A 23,082-nucleotide genomic window follows, 5' to 3' on the forward strand; every position below is an offset into this window, starting at 1 on the left:
CAAGAAAGGTGTTGGTGAGTGCCCAGGTGCCCACAAATACTATGATGGAGACCTCTGATTTAAAGTCACTGGGTGAAGAACTTTAAGGGGAAACACCCTCTGAAGGGGGGGGGAATAGTTGCCTCACTGACCTTCTATCAATCTAGGACCGATAGCTAGTACAGAATTTAGGTAGCTTGATTCAGTCTGCTTCAGATGTCTGATGATGTCAGCTATTGCACTGTACTGATTGTAAGGGGAAGACAATGGACGGAACCCCGACCTTGGCCAGCTCAAATCAGCCAATAGGAAGGGCTGAAGGAGCCTAGGAAAGCCCTCCAAACTAATCATTCTTACTGTATATTAAAAGAAAAAAAGGATGGCTGAGGCTAGTCTGGTCTTGTCAGATCATATAAGCTAAGCAGGGTTGGTCCTGGTTGGTAACTGGAAGAGAGACTACCAGGGAAGCTCAGGTAGCTATGCTATGCTGATAGAGTCCATAGCAAACCACTTCTGTTCATCTCATGCCTTGAAAGCCCTACAGCATGGGTAGTCAACCTGTGGTCCTCTGCTGGCAGGGGCTCATGGGAATTGTAGTCCATGGACATCTGGAGGACCACAGGTTGACTACCCCTGCCCTACAGGATCGCCATATGTGGATTCCAATTTGCTGGCATTGTCTACCACCGACATTTTAAAAAGAGCACACACACCCTCCCCCAAAGAAGCCACAGACCAAAAAAACAAACCTATATCAAAACTTGAAAATTGGTTTTCATTGGTCAAGAGAAGGTATGATCCAGAGAGTTTCTTCCTTCCCCGTTTGTGCTGGACATCTGCCATCACTGAGACATATTAAAAAGGAACAGGGGGATAAACCCCGGAAGTCTCTTCCGAGGGGAGGAGAGTAGAAGTTCTGCTCTGGATTTCTAAAGAGGCAAGAAATGAACGGATTTCCAGAAATGCACTGGGGCGGCCGGGTTGCAACCTTCCTTCTCATTTCGTAGATGCCAAGGGGCTTTGACTCGGGAAGATTTGTGGGGAAAGATGAGTAAAGGAGCAGGCTTGATCCAAAAGGAAGAGCAGAAACAAAGAATGAGGAAGAAGGTAAAGGTAAAGGTATCCCCTGTGCAAGCACCGAGTCATGTCTGACCCTTGGGGTGACGCCCTCCAGCGTTTTCATGGCAGACTCAATACGGGGTGGTTTGCCAGTGCCTTCCCCAGTCATTACCGTTTACCCCCCAGCAAGTAAGCTGGGTACTCATTTTACCAACCTCAGAAGGATGGAAGGCTGAGTCAACCTTGAGCCGGCTGCTGGGATCGAACTCCCAGCCTCAGACTCCTCAAACTGAAGAAGAAGAGCTGGCTTCCATACCCTGCTTTTCACTGCACGAAGGAGTCTCAAAGCAGCTTACATTCGCCTTCCCTTCCTCTCCCCGACAACAGACACCCGTTGAGATAGGTGGGGCTGAGAGAGCTCTGACAGAACTGCTGTGAGAACAGCTGTGCTAGGACTGTGACTAGCCTAAGCTCACCCAACTGGCTGAAGGTGGAGAAGTGGGGAATCAAACCCAGTGCACCAGATTGTAATTGTCATTATTATTTATTAAATTTGTATACCACCCTCCTGCAGCCGCGGCTCTTCACCACTTCACCATAGGCCAAGGCATATGTTTGCTTCTGGTCCTAAGTACAAACTTTTAAGTGCTAAAGTTCAAGAATGATGCCCATCATTTGGGAACAGGGCCTGAACACTGAAACAAACAGGTTTCCCTGTCATAAACAAAGACTCATAGAATCACAGAGTTGGAAGGGACCTCCTGGGTCATCTAGTCCCAGCACTATGCAGGACACTCCCAGAAGAGAGGTAAAAGTCTTTCCTAATTACCACTTTACTTCTTGTTTGTTTAGTTATGTAGAGAAATCTCAGAATTATATAACACTGAATAGTTTCAGCGGGTAGCCAGATTGGCCTGTAGTAGGAGAGCTAGATTTGTGTCCAGCAGCACCTTCGAGGTCAATAAGGTTTTGGGGTATGACCGTTTGAGACTCAAAGCTCTCACGAAATGAAGCCTGACTCCTCCCCACCCTACGTGGAGTGCAGAGGCCTGCCAGCAGCCCAGGAGGAACTGCCTGCCGGCGGCCGGGCTGCCCTTCAGGAGCACGAACTCTTCAAACTGCTATGCTGCATTTATATAGAACATTTAATTAAGCGGAGTGCTTCACACCTCCTTATCTCCCACTCTACAAATCTTCAAAGCACAAGAATAAATTAAGAGATCTTTGAAATGTTCGTTCAAGTTTGGCTCTGGAAACAGAGTGGGCTGCCTAAAGCTACTGGGTAGCGTTAGGCCTGAGTCAGGGTACGACTCCTGCTTCCAACTCTGCTTGTGCATTTAGATATGATTCATTTATCCCTATGAAAATAGGCTAGTCTCCCTGCTTACTTTGTACCTGCCGATGGCAGGGTGCCGGCCTCCGCAGACTAACGCATCAGTGCCTCTGTCCAGAACGCAGCGAACGGGACGGCCTGTCCTGGACCCAAAAAAGAGGAGAAAGCTGATTACTGGAGACCTTTCTCAGTTTCTCAGAAGAAGAAGAAGAGTTGATTCTTATGTGCTGCTTTTCTCTACCCGAAGGAGTCTCAAATCGACTTACAGTCTCCTTCCCTTTCCTCTCCCCACAACAGACACCCTGTGAGGTAGAAGAAGAAGAGTCGGTTCTTATATGCCGCTTTTCTCTACCCGAAGGAGTCTCAAAGCGGCTTCCAATCGCCTTCCCTTTCCTCTCCCCACAACAGACACCCTGTGAGGTGGGTGAGGCTGAGAGAGCCCTGAGATTACTGCTCGGTCAGAACAGTTTTAGGATGCTGTCTAGATTTGCCATAGCTTTCCTCCCCAGGAGCAAGCGTAGGTGATTAATAACAACAACAATAAAAATACCCCTTTGGCACAATAACTCAATGAAGTCCCTCCCCTCCCGAAACTTGACCCTTCTCAGGCTCCACCCCCAAAATCTCCAGATATCTCCCCACCTGGAGTTGGCAACCCTATTCATACAGTTTGGATACTGAGTACCAATATTCACTAATAATGAATATTCATTAATTAATCTATATTGGGCTTCAATAAAACAGGAGACTTCCACCCAGTTATACTACTGATCCTTTGCCTCCTTTATTATTTATACCCCGCCTTTCTCCCCCACGGGGACCCAAAGCCACTCACACCATCCTCCTCCCCTCCACCTTATTCCCACCACAACCCTGAGAAGTAGGTTAGGCCGAGAGCATGTGACTGACCCAGCCAGCTGCCATGGTTGAGCAGGGATTTCCCAGCTCCTGGGCCAGGGGTAGTCTATCTGCAGCCCTCCAGATGTCCACGGACTACAATTCCCATGAGCCCCTCCCAGCAAATGCTGCCAGAGGCTCATGGGAATTGTAGTTCAGGGACATCTGGAGGACCACAGGTTGACTACCCCTGGCCTAGATCAAGGGTGGCCACCGTTTGGCTCTCCAAATGTCCATGGACTACAATTACTTAAAGTAAAGTCATTAAGGTAATCCATGGACATCTGGCGAGGCACAGTGTGGCCAACCCTGTCCTAGGCCAACACCCTAAGTGCTATGCTAAACTGGCTCTCAGGCTCCACAGATCTGTACAACAGAAAGCACATTCAGCCAAGGCATTCCCACTGGTGAACTTTTGGGCTGGAAAAAAATTCATCTGACTAATACCTGCGATCCCACAGGTGTGAGAGCCTTTCCAGGAATTGTTCTCGGTAATCCTAGATGGAAATCAGCAGTTTCTATCCCCAGGTTTCGGACAAATGCCTGTAGCGACTGTGAAGGTTTCAATTTAGGAATCTCCCGCTAGGGATGCATTCGCAGAAAGGTGGAAAAAAGAAAACCACACAGCAGAAACAGCGGTGCGTGAGATGAAGACCTGTTGGGATGGCATGTCCATGCCCCTCCACATGCCTATCCTGCTTGTCGTATCAGCACAGAAGTACCAGCTAGGCAATAAATAGGCCTTCAACCACTGCAGTTTACAGCAGCTGGAATGTTTGATGCCAGGAAGCAGGAAAAGTGTGTGTGTGTCCCCCTCGCCCCTGCTAAGACACCGAATCTGGCCAGATCAACCACACTGTGGCTATTTGCTAGCTGGTGATATAAGAACAACAGAGGAACCTTGATGGATCAGACCAAGAGTCCATCTAGTCCAGCTTCACCTCTCTCACAGGAGCCCACCAGGTCTTCTGCCATAGAGTCCACCACCCGAAGCAGTCATTTTCTCTCCAGGTGAACTGATCTCGGTCACCTGGAGCAGTGGTCCCCAACCTTTATTAGGCTGGGGACCAGCAGGGCATCGGGCCGCGCCCGCGCGGGCCACGGCCACGCTTCTGGCCGCTTCTGGCCACGCCCGCGGATCGGGCCGCGCCCGCGAGCCACGCCCGCTGATCGGGCCGCGCCCGCGGGCCGCGCGGGCGCGGCCTGCACGGGCGCAGCCCGGGCCTGATTCCCTCTCCCCGCCCTCCTGCAGTAAGTAGCTTCCCGGGCTGCAAGCTTGCGGCCTGGGAAGTTTTTTACTGCGGGGGGGGGCGGGGGGGGAGCTGCGGCCCGGCGCCATGGCCTTCGCGGCCCGGCGCCAGGCCGCGGCCCGCAGGTTGGGGACCACTGACCTGGAGGATAGTGGTAATCTTAAGAGAACTTCAGCCACCAAGGCTGTAAGCTCCTGGTCAGCCTTGGCTCTCCATACCACGCGAGTTTTTTCATCCTAACTATACTTCAAAAAAGATAAACAAGACGATAGAATGCATTGAGATTGAATACCCTGAATGTATCAATACTACTTTGTGGAGGTCTCGTGACTGCCACTGATGAAAGATACTGAATGGAAAACGGAAAAATCATCTAGACACCGTTCTGGCTGAGTCCAGGTGGGAATTACAATAAAGAGATAACAGAGACTCTTATATTTCGAATATTATTTGATTAAGCCATTGGACAGATCCTTTTTCTTCTCTCATCTCATTGGGATCGTCTGCTTTCTTTTTGCACCACCTAGTGGCTGGCAGTCCTAGGCCATACCACATTTACCCTGTCTTATATGTTCAGGAGTAAATGCAGATCGATCGATCGATCGATCGATCTATCTATCTATCTATCTATCTATCTATCTATCGATCTATCTATCTATCTATCGATCTATCGATCGATCTATCGATCTATCGATCGATCTATCGATCTATCGATCTATCGATCGATCTATCGATCTATCGATCTATCGATCTATCGATCTATCTATCTATCTATCTATCTGATTTCTATACTGCCCTTCCATATGGCTCAGAAGGTCCATCTTAAGAGACTGACCATTGGCTTTAAACACTATAGGCTCAGAGCATCAACATATCAAGGATGTACAGATTATTCCCCCCACCCCTGCCATTTAAATCCTATAGATTTATTTCATACAATCCTGTTTCAGCATCAAAAGACAGAAGTGGTTTCATTTTCTTATGATCTGTTGGCTGGGTTGCAACTACTCCGTTCTCAAAGTGAATGGCCATTGGAACACAGGAAGCTGCCTTACTCTGAATCAACCCCCTGGTCCATCCAGGTCAGTGTTGTCAACTCAGATTGGCAGTCGCTCTCCATGGTCTTAGTCAGAGGCCCTCCCTATCACCTACTGCAGGGGTGGCCAACCTGTGGCTCTCCAGAGATCCATGGACTAGATCTCTGGAGAGCCACAGTTTGGCCACTCCTGACCTTTGTCATTTTCAATGGGGAAGTTAGGAATTGAACCCGGGGACTTTCTGCATGCCAGGCAGATGCTCTACCCCTGAGCCATGGTCCCTCCCAACCAGCTGCCGTCATTCATGACCTGAGTTTCTCATTTCTTGTTCCTGGAACCATGGTCAATATGCACACTCACTTGTTGGCGGCCACAGCTGTAATGCAGGCCAGCAGACTTGTTTTCAGCAGCTTCCCACCGAAGGCTCCTCCGATTCTCTTGGTGTGGCACATAATCCGATTGCTGGGGACACCTAGACATGACGCCACCAAATCCTGGAACACATTTTTAAAAGGCTGGTTTTGTTTTAAAACAGGGCTGTCATACGTTTGGTGTAACGCAAAGCTTAGATTTTTTTAAAAAAGGAAAAAAAGACAAAATCCACAAAGCTTTTTCACCCAAAGAAATACATAGTGCTTTTAAAACCCTTAATTTTCTTTAACAGAGCGATTGAATACAGTGAGTATTTAAATACATTTTCTTTGCATTTGTATGCACATGTGCTGAAAATATGCCCTCTGACCTGTACAAATGCCGGGTGCTGAGTTGATGCATAGATGTCCATTTCTTTGTCTTCCCCTTTAGGAACCACAAGCATACTCTGAGTTTCCATGTAAAAGTGCTGCTGTCCCCCAATAAGGATCTCACCTATTCCAAAAAATGAAGAAAAAGTCAGCGTGGTGTCATGGTCAGTGGTCAAAGCCAGCGTGGTGCAGTGTTTAAGAGCAGCAGCTTCCAGTATGACGAGCTGGGTTTGATTCCCCACTCTTCCACATGCAGCCAAGCTGGATGACTTTGGGCCAGTCACAGCCCTGATAATGCTTTTTCCACAGAGCAGTCCTATCAAGGCTCTCTCAGCCTCACCCACCTCACAGGGTGTCTGCTGTGGAGAGAGGAAGAGGAGGTGATTGTAAGCTGCTTTGAGACTCCCTCGTGCAGTGAAAAGCAGGGTATGGAAGCCAACACTACTTCTTCAGATTCCCCCAGCCTGAGGAGTGTAGCCTTTTGTTTTTTGAGGGGGGTGGTGAGAGGAAGGCAGATGAGAAGCTTGGGACGGGCTGGTAACAATTCCTCTGCTTCTTCCCCCAGCATGTTAAACATGGTAGAAAACATCCAGCTGGGGAAGGCTGGGAAGTGAAGAGGGTTCTAGTTTAGGGGTCTGTAATCCTTTTGACAGTGTGGACATCTTGGGAGCTCTTCTACAGCAGTGGACCCCAACCTTTTTATCACTGGGGACCAGTCAATGCTTGATAATTTTACTGAGGCCCGGGGGGGGGGGAATAGTCTTTTGCCGAGGGACATCACCACCACCTGAGCCCCTGCTCCACTTGCTTTCCCGCCGGCGCCTCTGACTTCCCTCCACCCACTGGGGGGCGCTGCCAGCAGCAGCTGCACAATGCCACGCCTAGGGGGAGCCCCAGCCATGGCAGCCACCGGAGAGAACCAAAGGTGAGCTGGCGGCAGAGTGGCATGGCAGGGCAGCCCCCAAGGCAGCAGCCGGGAAGGCGGATGAGGAGGAGCCGCGGCCCGATACCGACTGATCCACGGACCAGTACCGGTCCCTGATGATGGCCGCAACCACAAAATGGCTGCTGTATGAGACAGTACAGCCCACAAAATGTCCATCATAGGAGGCAGAGCCATGCACAGAAACACAGAGGAAGACCAAGTGCAGGGGAGAGAAGGGTAATTTTTTTTAAATGCACTGGGAGAGGGGAATGGGAGAGTGAATAAAACAGACACTTGTGGCAACTGCTGCTGAAATAGCATTATTTTAATCTGCACAGTCAATTAGATCAGTCAGGAGCCCTGCTGGGTAACAGCCCTACTGGGCCTCACTCACTTCCTAAACACACTTGGAAGGGCACCGGGAAAGGTCATAGTGCAGGGGTGGCCAAACTGCGACTCTTCAGATGGCCATGGACTACAATTCCCATGAGCCCCTGACAGCATGTGCATGCTAAAGTACCCGCAGGCACCACACTGGGGGTCTCTGATTTAGCCGAAAGAGATTGTGTCTGACTGTCTGGAGAAATCAAGACTAAGGATTGGCCTGGTAGATGAAAGACGAAATGAAGTCTGTAGTTCTAAAACCACTTAGACCTCACTTAGAATACTGTGTTCAGTTTTGGGCACCATAAAAGCAGAAGGAGGTAGACAACTGGAGCGTGTCCAGAGGAGGATGCTACATCTCTTGATGAAAGCTACAAAAGGGAATTAAGAAGGAGCATCGTACGGGCTGTGGCTGTGCATACAGAAATCAAAAGAGCACACCCAGGGGACCTCTTGAATTAAATATCCACATGTCTTGGGATTGTAACTGAACTGTAAAAGGCTGTTTACCACACCAGGGGTGGCCAGAATGTAGCTCTTCAGATGTCCATGAACTACAATTCCCATGAGCCCCTGTCAGCAGAGGACATACCTCACAGGGGCTTATGGGAACTGTAGTGCATGGATATCTGGAGAGCCACCCTTTCCTGTTGACTAATCATACAAACATGATTTTAAAGATCAAATGCCTCTCAATTTGAAAGTGAATTATTGATCTGTATTGCCCCCAACAGTAGCGTGAAGGCAGATGTATAGACCTCTGTTTTCCACCCGACGGGCTGTAGATTACCTTCCAGTATGTGGTCAACAGTTTTAAACGTTTCATCCACATCCCCGTGTTCCAGTTTTCTTGATGGTTTGAAGAATGAGTTGTGCTCTATCGCCTCCTTCAGGAGCAAAAGACAAACGCAGCTTGTTTTAGATTCACGTAATGGACTGCCCCTCTATGGTGAACCAAGAGGCAAGTTTTTCAAAAGAATTGTAGTCCATGGATACCTGGAGAGCCACAGGTTGGCCACCCTTGCTGAGTCTATTCATTTACTCTGGACAGAAGAAAACAAAACCGCACTTACCTGTAACTACTGTTCATCAATTATCTTCTGTGGGGACTTCTATAATTCACCCATCTTCTGTCCAGTCCTGCAGAGGGACTCTGCATGAGCCGGCCTACCATCGGAGAGGTTTTGGGCTCTGGTGTGCAGCACCCCCTGGAGGCTTTTAATACCTCTCTGATGGCAGGCCTCCTCATGCACAGTCCCTCTGCAGGACTAGACAGAAGATGGATGATTCAGGTTGTAAGCAGAACTTCACAGTAAGTTCATAGTTTCCATTTGCAGCATAGTATTGTCAAGATACTTGTGGCGCAGAGTGGTAAGCAGCAGAAATGCTGTCTGAAGCTGTCTGTCCATGAGGCTGGGAGTTCGATCCCAGCAGCCGGCTCAAGGTTGACTCAGCCTTCCATTCTTCCGAGTTCGGAAAAATGAGTACCCAGCTTGCTGGGGGATAAATGGTAATGACTGGGGAAGGCACTGGCAAACCACCCCGTATTGAGTCTGCCATGAAAACGCTAGAGGGCGTCAGTCTAAGGGTCAGACATGACTCGGTGCTTGCACAGGGGATACCTTTACCTTTATTGTCAAGATAATTATGAATTATTATTATATGATGGCAATTATAGCATTAGTAGCAACATTTTGTTGCTATGTCTTTGGGGAAGTACAATGTCTATCCTGGCACTTTATTATTTTTCTACTGATACTATTTGTTTTCTTATTTCCTGCTTTGGATTTTATTGTTGTTGTGATGACATTTTATTGTTAACGTGGCAGAGGTATGGGAAGATAACATCAGGCCTTTTCTAGCCGCAGAGCTGAAGATACAAAATAATACATTCTTATAGCAAAAAATGCTCTCCAGAGATCCCTAACTAGGGTCCCTTCTGCACATGCCGGATAATCCACTTTCAATGTGCTTTTGCAGCTGGATTCTGCTGTGCAAAACAGGAAAATCTACTTCTAAAGTGCTTCGAAAGCGCGTTATCCAGCAAGTGCAGAATGACATAATGGCGCCACACAGACAAACAACAGCAAGAAGGGACAATCTGGTTTTCACCTCTATGGTCAGGATGATGGGTTCCTCTGGTTCATACCGAATGTTCACCTTGGCAGCTGCTCGCTTAGCATGAACCTCTGTCTCTGCAACCACGGCACAGATGATCTGACCTACACAGGTCACCTGTACAACACAGAAAACAGTTTCATTCTTCCTTAAATTCATTCTTCTTTAAATCTGCACCAACACACACTTGTAGAAGATGGATCGTCTGCTAGTTAGAACAAAGTCTGAATCCAGGGGGCACCCTTAAGACCAACCAAGTTTCATTCTGGGTTTTAGCTTTTATGTGCATTTGAGGAAGTGTGCCTGCACACAAAGACTTATTCCCAGAATTAAACTTTGCTGGTCTTAAAGGTGCCCCTGGACTCAAACTTTTTCTGCTGCTTCAAACCAACATGGCAACTCACCTGAATCTAACCACAAGGTAGCAACTGAAATACATTTTCAGAGTAGTTTTAAGTGGGTAGCCAGGTTAGTCAGGATTTGAGTAGTGAAAGGGCCATCCAATCACCACTGACTTAGGGTGACCCTGTAGGGTTTCCAGGGCAACAAACAGAGGTCGTTTGCCATGGCCCGCCTCTGCACAGCGACCCTGGAATTCCTTGGTGCCCTTCCCATCCAAGAACTAACTGGAGCTAACCTTGCATAGCTTCCAGGATCTGACAAGATGAGACTACTGGGCCATCCAAGCCAGGTTCCTGTAGGACAAGTAGGACAAGATGTGACTCCAGGAGTACTTTAAAGACCACCAACATTTTCCAGGGTACAAATGGCAAGGCCCACTTCATCTGATGCAAATGAGAACAAAGGTCCACCAATCCTTATATCCAGGTCAGAAGGTGGGAGGGGTCTTACACCACCAGTAATCTTTGAGTGGATTAATGGAGCGGGCCACATTATGGTTCTCCAGATGTGCATGGACTACAGTTACCATGAGCCCATGCCCTGTTGAATATTTAAAATATTCAACAGTAACTTTCTATGCATGGAATACTAGCATAAGGAATGACTGAAGAACTTGGGGATGTTCAGCCTGTAGAAGAGGAGGCTGAGAGGGGACAGGATGGCTCTCTTGAAGGATCTGAAAGGCTGTCCCTGAGAGGAGGGCAAGGGAGCTGTCCCTTTTGGCTGCAGAGGACAGGACTCGCAACTGTGGGTTTCAATTATGGGCAGAAAGGAGCTTGCTCAAACATGCAGATTCACCTGCCCAGTCTAGAAAAACCTGCACTAAGGCTATTGCCTGTTTAGTCTGGTTTTGACAGTGTTGGAAAATATGAAGGCCTCTGGTCAAGCCAAATTCAAAAACCATCCCATGGGCCTTAACACACTCCAATTTTTATCACTTCTGTGCCTGTAGAAATTTTTTTCCTGGTGTTTTGCTCCCTCTAGTGGTCACTTCGATACTACACCACTGTATCTCTGGCTAATTTCCTGCAAGCCACAAAAGTAAGAATGCAGAAAAGCCCATAAGCTGGTGAAAAGGTCTGTAGGAAGGGATAGAAAAGGATGATGATCTCCAACAAAGTTTTTTTAATGATAAACTTTTAACTAACACCCTCCCAATCATCCATACACAATGTAGAGTGAGGTAAATGCCTCTTTAGACTAACATATAAAAGGTAACTTAACTGTAAAGGGAAATTTCCAGTGATTTACAATTGTAGCTATTGACATAACCTGACTTTCTTTCTAACAGGGACCCTCAACAGTTTATATCGTTCTCCACTTCTCCATTTTATTCTCATAACAACCCTATGAGGTAGGTTAGGCTGAGTATGTCTGACTTGCTCATCTTCACCCGGTGAACTTCCATGGCAGAGATGGGTTTCCAACATGGATCTCCTAGATCGCAGTCTGACATGCTAACTACACTACAGAGAGCCAGGGTGATGTTGTGGTTGAGAGCAGTGGCCTCTAATATGGAGAGCCAAGTTTGATTTCTCACTCCTCTACTTGAAGCCAGCTGGTTTACCTTGGACTAGTCACAGTCTTGATAGAGCTCTCAAACAGCAGTTCTTTCAGAGCTCTTTCAGCCCCACCTACCTCACAGAGTGTCTGTTGTGGGGAGAGGAAGGAAGGGGGATTGTAAACCGCTTTGAGACTTCTTCAGGTCGTGCGAGGTGGGATATAAACGCCAGCTTCTTCTTCTTCTACACCACATTGGATCTGCTCATTCACAGCATACCTTTTCTCTGGCAAATATAATATCCGGGACTTCATAGTTATAGAACTCATTAGTAGCTGGAACATCCTGAACGGAGATGACATCAACCACACCAGGCATCTTGAGGGCTTCTGAAGCATCTATTGATCTGAGAGGAGAAATCAAAAGGCACAAAGTCATTAACTACGATAAGGTACAATGAAGCCCACAGAGAAAACTTGCATGAAATCTTGGCAGTGCCTTGTATTGAATCAGGCCACTAGTCCATGAAAGTCGTCTGACGCTCAACCCTTCCTATGGCTGGGCAGGAAGGATCCAAGCGAGGAAATGTGCCTGTCCAACCTGGATAGAGTGCAGCTATCAGTGGCTCACTCCACCAGGAACCTGAGCTTGATCCTCAATGCCTCCCTCTTGATGGAGGCTCAGGTCATGAGAGTAGCATGGCAGGCCTTCTACCACCTTCGCCAAGCCAAACTACTGGCGCCCTACTTGGCCTTGAAACACCTAGCCACAGTGACCTATGTGATGGTCACCTTTAGACTGGACTTCTGCAACTTGCTCTACGCAGGCCTGCCCTTAGCCTTGATCCAGAAATTACAGCTGGTTCATAAGGCAGCAGCCAGGATCCTCACAACAACACCGTGGAGGTCCCACATTTGGCCCATTCTTCAACAATTGCGCTGGTTACCAGTCAAATTCTGGATCAGACTTAAGGTTCTGGTAATCACCTTTTAAGGCCATATACAGTCTGGGCCCACTGTATCTGAAGGACCGCCTCTCTGCCTACACCCCCCGAAGAGCTCTGCACTACCTCCAACTGTCTGGTGGTTCCTTGCCCCAAGGAAGCTTTTCTAAACCACCTAAGAGTTCACCTTCCGACGCCACCCACCCACCGAGCCCCGACAACATATAGCGGCACATACACAATCTTGGCATGGGCTTTGGAACTGGTCACTAGAGCCAGGAAGAGCTCTTCATCCACGGTGCGGATGTCATCACAATAAATGGCCTCCCCTGTGGCATGTTTAAGACCGGCCTGGTGCATGATCGGGTGGCCGACCGGGTCTTCGGCAAGTTGCCCCGGTGGCACATCCTTCACAACCGTCACCAATCACAAAAGACAAAAACAAAGACAAAAGTCAAAATGGCCCCTAGTTTCAGCCCCATATTTCACCTTTGTAAGCCTCCACCCTTTTGTACTACGAATCCTTAACACTATTTCGCTCCCTTATATATTTGGGAAACAGCCTCCTGGGAGGAGACTGTCCGGGGCCGTCCGTCCAGGTCCACCCTGATTGGCCCTCCCCCTCCAGCTTCCGCCCTCCCTCCTTGCCTGCCAGAAGCCTTGTGGCTGCGGCCTCCATTGTCGCCCACGAGGAAAGAGGCAGCGACAGGGCTTTGCGGCCTACAGGTACGCTCCTGCTGGGAAGGAGCTGGGGGGGGGGGGGAGTTTGAAGCCTCCCTGAGGGCCGCAAAGTCCTGTCGCTGCCGCTGGTGAAGGGAGGGGGCTTTCCACTCCCTTTAGCCTGCTTTGCGAGCCAAAGGGAGCCACGGCCACCCTCTCAAGCCCTCCTGCCTGCCGCCCCTTTCAAAGGCAAAGTAATGCCACTGACCTGGTACATTTGTATACTCTGAGGTATTTTGGAGTGGAGATGTTCAAGGGCACTCAAATAATTCTCTGGAATGTCAGGGTACCGACCAGGATACTGAAATAAGAGAATTTTAGTCACATTTTTGAAAAGGAAGCATTTTAGTTTAATTAAAACAGAACTGAATGTTAACCTCAAACACAGGCACAAACTGAGAGAGAGAGAGAGAGAGAGAGAGAGAGAGAGAGATCTTTATTTATTTATATTTATATACTGCCTCCCCAAAGGCTCAGGGCGGTTTGCACAGAAATTAAAAACTAGACAAGAAACAATCCATACATATAGATAACTTGTTGTTGTTGTTAGTTGCAAAGTTGTGTCCAACCCATTGCGACCCCATGGACAATGATCCTCCAGGCCTTCCTGTCCTCTATAGTTATAGATAACTATAACATTCATATTACTAACTGATAATTATAACAGTGGTAACAGTACGACATTACAAACAGTATAACAGTACAAACAGGTCCGGGAGCAGAACGCATTGATGGATTTCTGGGAGGGAGGGAACAGGGGCCCTGCAGATGTTGCTGGTTCCGCTCAGCCTCACCCAAATGCCTGGTGAAAGAGCTCCCTTTTGCAGGCCCTGCGGAACTGTTTTAGCTCTGTCACGGTCCTGAATTCTACAATTCCTGGAGGTTTAAAATCAATTTGCAAGTACTCCAAACTGCTAGAGGTATAGACAAAACCTAGACCCTTCCTCTAGTAGGGAGTCAAACATAAGGCCCAGGGGCTGGAACTGCATGTCACCATTAAAGTAAGGTAAGCCACATAAGAAGAGCCTCTTGTGGCGCAGAGTGGTAAGGCAGCCGTCTGAAAGCTTTGCCCATGAGACTGGGAGTTCAATCCCAGCAGCCGGCTCAAGGTTGACTCAGCCTTCCATCCTTCCGAGGTCGGTAAAATGAGTACCCAGCTTGCTTGCTGGGGGGTAAACGGTAATGACTGGGGAAGGCACTGGCAAACCACCCCGTATTGAGTCTGCCATGAAAACGCCAGAGGGCGTCACCTCAAGGGTCAGACATGACCCGGTGCTTGCACAGGGGATACCTTTGCCTTTACCTTAAGCCACATAAGGTTTCCAAGGAAAGAGATGTACAGAGATGGTTTGCCATTGCCTGCTTCTGCGTCATGATCCTGGTATCGCTTGGAGGTCTTCCATCCAAATACTGACCAGGGCCGGCCCAGGTTACCTTCCAAGATCAGCCTTGCCTGGGCTATCCAAGTCAGGATAGGGATCTTATACATATGGTATTATTCATTCATTCATTCATTTATTATTATTATTTAATATCATAGAATCATAAAGTTGGAAGGGACCTCATGGGTCATCCAGTCCAACCCCCTGCACTATGCAGGACACTCACAACCCTATCGCTCATCCACTGTAACCTGCCACCTCCTTGAGCCTTCACAGAATCATCATCTCTGTCAGATGGCTATCCAGCCTCTGTTTAAAAATTTCCAAAGATGGAGAACCCACCACCTCCCGAGGAAGCCTGTTCCACTGAGAAATTTCTTACCCACCACTCTTGGCTACCTGGCTCACAGCGGGTTACAGCATAAAAACCCCACAGCAATAAGTCCCATTAAAACCCCCATTATAAATTACAAAACGCAACATTAGAAAAACAACCTGGTGGAAAACCCAAATCCATCCCATGCTGTATTCCTGCCCCTGGGCTGGCAAGGGGGCTATGTCAACCAATGTCACCCATGGTGCTCTAGCACAGTGGTTCTCAACCTTCCTAATGCCATGACCCGTTAATACAGTTCCTCATGTTGTGGTGACCCCCAACCCTAAAATTATGCAAATGTTCTTTCACAGAAATTAAACCAAAAGTGACCAATGGTGTGAAGATCCATTGTTCATGATTGTATATACATTGGTTTTTTCCCGGGGTTTCTCAGTTTAGTTCTGCCTCTTGTCCCACCATGTCAATCTTGCTCTTTTCCACTACTCAAGACAGATGAACACTCAATCTACCCTGCAAGGCTGTTGTGTGGATGAAATGGAAGAGGAGTGATGTCGGCCAGTTTGGGACCCCCTTGGAGAGAAGGGCCCTGCCCTGACCCCCAAAGGGGTCCCGAGGTTGAGAATCACTACTCTAGCAGGTCACATAGCTTCCTAAGGTAAAACATAAGGCTACAGAGAAGGCAGTTACCAATATTTTCAGCGACTGCAACACCTCCAGGTAGAATTTGAACATGAAGCTGACAAGGAGAGTCCTTCTGTACTTCACTTGGCCACCAGGAGCTGAGCTTGGGAGGCAAATTTCCGTGAGGACACTTCTACAGGCTTCGTCCAACAACTGCTCATTCCAGGGTCTGCCAACAACAAGAAGAACTTTAAAGCACAAATAACAGAGAGGCAAAAGGACATCCAATGACTGCAAGACACCTACCTTTCACCTACCTCTCTGCCTGCCTGCCTGCCTTTCTTCCTTCTTACTTCCTGACTTCCTCTATTTCTCCATCTCCTTCCTGTCTCTCTGTCTTTCCCTCTCACTTGCTTCTTGTCTCTCTCCTTTACTTCCTTTCTTTCTCCCTTCTACCCATCCCTTCAACCACCCCTTGCCCTTTTTTCTCCCTCCCATTCCTCCTTTCCTCTTCTTCCTTCCTTTCCCACAGTCTTCCTCCCCCTCCGCTAGGGCCCGCTGTATTTCTTCTACAGTGGGCTTATTTTCTAGTATAATAACAATAAAATTGAAGTTTACAGCGGCTGACTGACATGATAGCTGTTTCTTTGGCAGCTCCCAGACTCCATGTTGAATGAAGAGGAAGATGTAAGGACAAAGATGGAGATCATCTGAAAAAAGTGAGTGTGTAGAGGAGGGACCCAATGATCTTCCAAGCCCTCACCCTGACCAAATTCCAGGTGGAAGAGCTCCGTCAGGGCCCTCAGCTCATTCAGGAGCTCATTCCAACAGGCAGGGGCCAGGACGGAAAAGGCCCTGGCCCTGGTACTTCACAAGGGCCAGGAATCACTGGTCTGTTCATACTCGCAGTCGGTTTTTAAAAAATATATCTGCCTGAGAACAGCAGATTATAAATTAGAACAATAACAACTATTTCCGATTTAGCCTTTGGTCCTGAACTGTCCAAATCTGGGTTGGAGACATCTCAGATCCCCGGAATGGGAAAAGTAATGCAGCGATTCCCCTTCACTGCTTAAGCCTCAAAGAACTCAGAACAACACTGTAAGGTCTGAAGTGTTTGCAAAACCTTCTTCTGTAAACAGTAATCTGACCATATAATTGCTACCTGTTAAGCATTTACCTTGTAATAACACGTATTTCTCACACTTGTGTTGGCACTCAAAGCCCTTGCATATTGAAAGGATCACATACTCATAACCAAACACAATCCTTTTGTTGCTTTGTTTTGTACTTAAGCTCCTGTCATTCCGGCGCAAAACCTTTTCTCCTGCCATTTTGTTTTTCTTCTCACACAGCCAGTCCTTACACAACACTCTCTGCCACAATCAGAGCGCAGAATGGAAACCTATGGCTTTTTCACGGTCTCATTTTCCTCGCCAGTTGGTTCAGTTTGGTTTGGTTTTTTTAATGTTCTTCACATATTTCGCTTCCTCTAGTGGTTGATTCAATATGACATCGCTTTACGTCCGCGATATCTCCCTGCAGGTTTAAACTGCAGGTATTCACTTATCTAAAATCATCCAACTACGTTGGAGAGCACAACTGGTACCGAGAGCAGCACAACGAGGGGCAATCCTATAAATCCAGTTATAAATGCAATGATGGTCCAATAACTGTTTTATTTATTTATTTATTTATTTATTTATTTATTTATTTATTTATTTATTTATTTATTTATTTATTTATTCATTCATTCATTCATTCATTCATTCATTCATTCTGGGATTTATAGCCTGCCTGTCACGACTTTTGTCGCCTCGAGGTGGCTAACAATTAAAACCATAATGATTACCCCATAAACCCCCATTAAAACAGTAACAGTACATACAGCGACCCACAAGATGGCGGAAACACACCATCCCAACACAATCTACTGAGTCCAGCCAGACAAATCGGCACTAGTTGTTATTATATTACAAGGGATGCTCAGCTAGGGTGGGACCCCTGGTCAAACTCTGGTCAACCACCACCACCACCACCACCACCCCCCGGCCTCAGCCAAATGCCTGGCGGAAGAGCTCCATCTTGCAGGCCCTGCAGAACTTGACAGCTCCGTCAGGGCCATTAGCTCTTCCGAGAGCTTGTTCCTCCAGGCAGGAGCCAAGGCCGAAAAGGCCTTAGAATGTGCCCTAAACTGTGAAAATTAGTTGCCTTAATGAATCTGAATATTTAAGGCTTATCGGGATGGCTCTATGCGGATGATCAGGAATGACTATCGTTAGGTACAGGAAGCTGTAATCTGGATACGCCCTTAAGCAAAAGATAACCTACAAAGCATCTAACAATACCTCCCAATGAGAGCCCGGCAGGTTTGCTTTGCTGCAAGCGTAGTGGAGCCCAGGCCTCCGTACAACATGCCGATGTCTTTAACGGTGTCGCAGCCATCTTCAAAAACAACTCTCATCCCCGCATTAACGATCGGTAAAGCATTTTCCCGTCGCTGGGCTTGTCGGAAGGCTGATACAAACTCTCCCTGAAAGGGGGGGCGGGGTGAGAATTAAAAGACATGATTACAAGGCGTTAACAGTTTGAAGCTCTTCCAGGTATTCTTACTCATTTTGAGAGGTGTCTGCACTATGCCCCATCCTGTGGTTTCTGATTTAGGGAGGTCCAATGAATTAATGACCTCCAGAACATCCTGCTGTGAAGAGCACTGCTCAGGTCTTGCAAACTAAGGCCTGAGGCTTCCTTTGCAGAGACAATCCACCTCTTCCATCTTTTCCCGTTGCCTTCCATTGGCCCCAGTCCTCTTGTCTTCCCCAGGGTCTGAGGAAGGGGGCGCTGAGTCTCGAAAGTCCCTCCACTGGAGATCTTTGGCTCTCTACAGTGGTCTAGCTGTCTCTCCCAGTGAGTCTGGTCTTCTCATGACCTGACCAAACGCTGACAGCCCCAGGGTGGCCTTTTTGAGAGATAAGCCGCCCCACAATTGATTTTAATTCTCACAGTAGTAAGATTGCCACCAAGTGAACCTCAAAGATAACAAAACCAAATCTCAACACTGTAAAAAGTATATCTTTCCCAGAACTCTCTGTCTTTTTTGTTTTTTGTTTTGGTATGGTTGTCTGCTTTCTCATTTTTGTTCATGCTTATTTTATTTATACTTCAATTTATTGATCGCCCCTCCCTGAAAGCAGCCTCAGGGCGGCTTACGACAAACACCATCCCATAAAGAAAGTTTTCCAATGCTGGGGCTACTGAATCTTCCCCAGTTTGCTACCAGTTCTTTTCCCGGTGATTTTACACAGCTGCCAATGTAAGCAAACCAGGGCATTTTTCTTTGTAGACCACATAAGCGATTACGTAAGACACCTGAGACAGCAGGAGTCACTGCAATCAGTCTGAATGATTTTGGATGTAAAACAGCAGCCAGGCTTGTTAATTGGCTCTTCCTGGCCAGGCCTTTTCTGATCTCAACAGATTCTGGGCGCTAAGCAAGGTCAGCCCTGCTTAGCACTTGGATGGGAGACCACTGAGAAAGGCTAGGGTTGTGAGGCAGGCAACGCCAAAGCACCTCTGGAGGTCTCTCGCCTAGAAAACTCTGGTGGGTCCCCAGAAGTCAGCTGCAACTTGATGGCATTTTCCATCACGAATCACAGCCACAACCCACAAGAAGCACCATATGCATCTGTGGACCTTACCTATTTGTGGACCCATGGACCTCTGCATTTCATTTATACAAATAAAGTATAGAGTATACACCAGGCATCTGGTTGAGGTCGACCCGGGCCATCACTTCCTTAAGAGCCCTGCTCCTGAGCCCCCTCCTAGGGTCTCACACCTTCATTCATTGATAAAGCAGCAAGACGAACATCAAAAACAGGGGTCTCCATCCTGGTGCCCGTGGGCCGCATGGTGCCCACCGACATTTCCCCTGGAGCCCACTAAGCGTTTTTAGAAAGCCGGTGGGATCAGGGAGGGCTTTTAGCCAGCAAGGCTTCTGAATGGTCACTGGGGGTTTCAAGGGATGCGCAGATTTTCAAAAATGTTGCTTTGGCAGCAGTTGAGACCACAGCAGCAGGATCTTCACCATGTGACCAAAGGTAACCTGTGGCATGCAATGTCAAAATTCCGAAGGCTGAGGACCCCAGATCTCAAAGATTCAAATGTGCCTCCTTGCACAGTGGTGGCTGCTTTTCAAAATATATCTTTGGCGCTGGCAGGAAAATAAAGGCCGTGGGGGAACAAGAGGGGGGGCATGCCGAGATCTCTCTCTTTTCAGACCAGCAAAACGTACTTTCTGAAATGTTTATCTTTCCTAGAAAGGGGGGAAGGGAGACACTTACTTTACTGGAATGCGGAATGTGAACAGATACTAGGATCTCGTCTGGTTCCAGGGTATCGTTTCCAAGCCCATCAGCAAAAAGATCAGCTGCAGGAATCTGTCGCATTCTTTCTAGTGGAGGAAATAGAGAGTCTAAACTGGTAATCCCCAAGGTGGTGCCCGTGAATACCCGTTGACGCTTTTTCTGGCACCCACTAAGTGTTCTTAGGAAGCGGGCAGGGCCAGGTAGGGCTTTTATCCAGCAAGGCTTCTGATAGACTTTCGGAAATTTAACTAGCTGTGTGCATGTTTTAAAATGTTGCTTTGGCAGCAGCCCAAGGGCCTGTCCTGTGTGGCTGAAATTCAGCTGTGGCAGCCATGTTGTGGCAGGCTCCGCCTCCTGCAGCGACCATTTTGAGGCAGCCATTTTGTTGCTGAGCCTACCATGCTGTGTCAGAATTCCAAATGTGCTCACGAGCTCAAAAGGGTTGGGGACCTCTACTCTAAATCATGAAAAATACATGTCCAAGAAATTCAGAAAGAATCTGCCAAGCCATTTGAGCTGCCTGGGCTGGGGTTTCTGGCCTTTATTTCATTTAAAGATCTCAAAAGAGAAGTAGAGAAATTCAATGCAATACTTTCATACTTATGTGACAAGACTAGTAACTCTCCCCTTCTTTCCTACAGTCAGGAAGGAAGAGCGCCAGAACCCTATTCGAAGTCACTCTTCAAAGAGGAGAGCACAGTGCTGGGAGATCGGTATATAAATATAATAAATAAAATAAATACATATATAAAATATAAAATAATCAGTGTGCTTAAACATTGTGAGGCAAAGTTAAATATATCATGCCTAAGCATGCCAAACTTTTTTTCCTCCATGGAAGAGACATGTGAATGACACTTGTTCGTCACCAGGTATCTAAGCAACTTTCTGACATGGGAGGCCCTGGCCACCCCGATCTTGTCACATCTTGGAAGATAAGCTGGGTTAGCTATCAGTTTCCTTGGTTCACAGAGAGGCAACAAAACAGCCAGCTGTGGATTATCCCCCATCTGGGGAAGGAGACTTGATGTCTCGAGAGTCTGCGCCTAAACGATCAAAGGCCTCCCCTATTTGAACCCCTGTTCCCGCCTGAACCCCCAAACCCGCTTTTCCTTTACACTTCATGGAGTTGTGTTGGGATTTCATCTGAGAGGGTCTCTTCCACGCATTAGAATCCTCGAGCTGTGACAGCTCAGTCAGAAGCACAGCCTGAATTCTGTTTTTAAGACTCTACAAGCTACAGACTTGGGCACTTCTCATTGTTCCTTGGAGAAACTTGTAATCTCCTAAACTCCACACACAACCTTTGTTGTGCACTGTGTCCCTACCCCAAGGAAGACATCTGGACAACTCTGTTTTGTGATATTTGGTTGATGCTACTAAATGGCAATATAGAATTGTTCTCAGCATTTTTGGTGGACTAGTCAAGTCATCTGCAGTCTGAACATTTATTTAACCAGCAAATGGCCTTCTAAGACTCTACCAAATATTCCATAATTTGTAAAAAGCAATGGCAACTGATAATAAATAATACATTAATTACTTGGAGAGGCCATGGCTCAATGATAAAGCATCTGTTCAGCATGCAGAAGGTCTCTGGTTCAATCCCGGGCAACTCCAGTTGAAAGGACCAGGTAATGGGTGATGTGAAAGATCTCTACCTGAGACCCTGGAGAGCGGCTGCCAGTCAGACTGGCCAAAACTGACACTGAAGGACCAAAGAACTGATTCAGTACACAGTAGATCCATAACTGTGTCCTTGACCTCACCTTGTGATGCCACATTGAGGACGCAGTTTCCAACAGCTAGAACAGGATTGATGTCTGATGTTGGACTTCTACTTACGATATTTCCTCCAAAAGACTAAGACAGACATAAAAGAACAAAAGGATAATATAGTTGAAGTATCTTTAAAAATGCCCACAAAATCTATATTCACTGAAGAGATGATAATTACAGTAAACACCGTCCATTGTATGTGAACTGAACCAATGTTTATTTGCAAAAAATATGGCCCAAGAATTCCCCCATGGTTATTATCATATTCCAGAGGATACAATGAATTAAATGATTGGAAGCTAATTCTGGATATAGACATGAAACCAAATAAATTCATGCTGCCTTTGGTTCCTTCCTGGCTAATGGCTAATGTAAAGCCATGAGAAGAGCCTCTTGTGGCGCAGAGTGGTAAGGCAGCGATATGCTGTCTGAAGCTGTCTGCCCATGAGGTTGGGAGTTCAATCCCAGCAGCCGGCTCAAGGTTGACTCAGCCTTCCATCCTTCCGAGGTCGGTAAAATGAGTACCCAGCTTGCTGGGGGGTAAACGGTAATGACTGGGGAAGGCACTGGCAAACCACCCCGTATTGAGTCTGCCATGAAAACGCTGGAGGGCGTCACCCCAAGGGTCAGACATGACTCAGTGCTTGCACAGGGGATACCTTTACCTTTACCTTTAAAGCCATGAGAATTTGTGGATAAAAATTGAGTATAATTGCTTAAATAAGATGTCGTAAACATGTTCCTCCTTGTTGCCCACAACTACTTGTGGATTACTGAAAGAAGGTACGAAATATAGTGTATTGCTATTAATAGTCAGGAAAATACACACTGAAAAAGAAAACCAATTGAGCAAAGATGCTTATTCTATCGATAATAATTTTTCTGCCAGGTTCCTAAAACCTCTGTGTCAAGTGCATGGAATCCTAAACACAGGCTATTTGCACTTTTTACAAAACACTCAAGTTGTTAACTTGTTATCTGGACCAAAGAAACATACAGCTACATTGCGGATCTGCTGCCCGGCCAGAGTTTTTATCTGTTGCAGAAGGGCACAGAAGAGCTTAGTCTTCTCTGCTGGAAGTTGCAAAATGGCATTTGTCAGAATGTCTTTCACCAAGGTCAGACTACAGGCGGCTCCAAGGAGTAGCCCTGAAAAGAACAAAAGTGAATAACTAAGAATCAACTTACTGGCACACTTTTTAGGCCAATTCATCTGCACTAGACTCCTTCACACAGCAAAATCAGTAACAAGCCACTATAAGGAAGACATTCTTGAATGCCTCTTTCATGAAGTTCCCAGAAGGC

The 23,082-nt window shown here is 47.2% G+C and overlaps 1 protein-coding gene across 2 annotated transcripts in view; it reads right to left on the minus strand.

Moving 5' to 3' along the window:
• The window catches only part of LOC143828379 (aldehyde oxidase 1-like), a 63,102-nt gene that overhangs the window by 23,696 nt on the left and 16,324 nt on the right, over positions 1 to 23,082 (minus strand). For both annotated transcript variants that reach the window (XM_077318770.1, XM_077318771.1), the window contains 13 exons: positions 22,775 to 22,926; positions 21,768 to 21,861; positions 19,975 to 20,084; positions 17,980 to 18,164; positions 15,698 to 15,860; positions 13,500 to 13,592; positions 12,810 to 12,979; positions 11,908 to 12,034; positions 9,720 to 9,842; positions 8,398 to 8,494; positions 6,298 to 6,422; positions 5,916 to 6,049; positions 2,427 to 2,514 (listed from right to left, as the gene is read on the minus strand). In XM_077318770.1, the coding sequence (XP_077174885.1) occupies positions 2,427 to 2,514; positions 5,916 to 6,049; positions 6,298 to 6,422; positions 8,398 to 8,494; positions 9,720 to 9,842; positions 11,908 to 12,034; positions 12,810 to 12,979; positions 13,500 to 13,592; positions 15,698 to 15,860; positions 17,980 to 18,164; positions 19,975 to 20,084; positions 21,768 to 21,861; positions 22,775 to 22,926 (1,661 nt within the window). The remainder of the gene's footprint in view (positions 1 to 2,426; positions 2,515 to 5,915; positions 6,050 to 6,297; positions 6,423 to 8,397; positions 8,495 to 9,719; positions 9,843 to 11,907; positions 12,035 to 12,809; positions 12,980 to 13,499; positions 13,593 to 15,697; positions 15,861 to 17,979; positions 18,165 to 19,974; positions 20,085 to 21,767; positions 21,862 to 22,774; positions 22,927 to 23,082) is intronic.

This window comes from Paroedura picta, unplaced genomic scaffold, assembly GCF_049243985.1.
Source record: "Paroedura picta isolate Pp20150507F unplaced genomic scaffold, Ppicta_v3.0 Ppicta_v3_sca22, whole genome shotgun sequence".
Lineage (NCBI taxonomy): Eukaryota > Metazoa > Chordata > Lepidosauria > Squamata > Gekkonidae > Paroedura > Paroedura picta.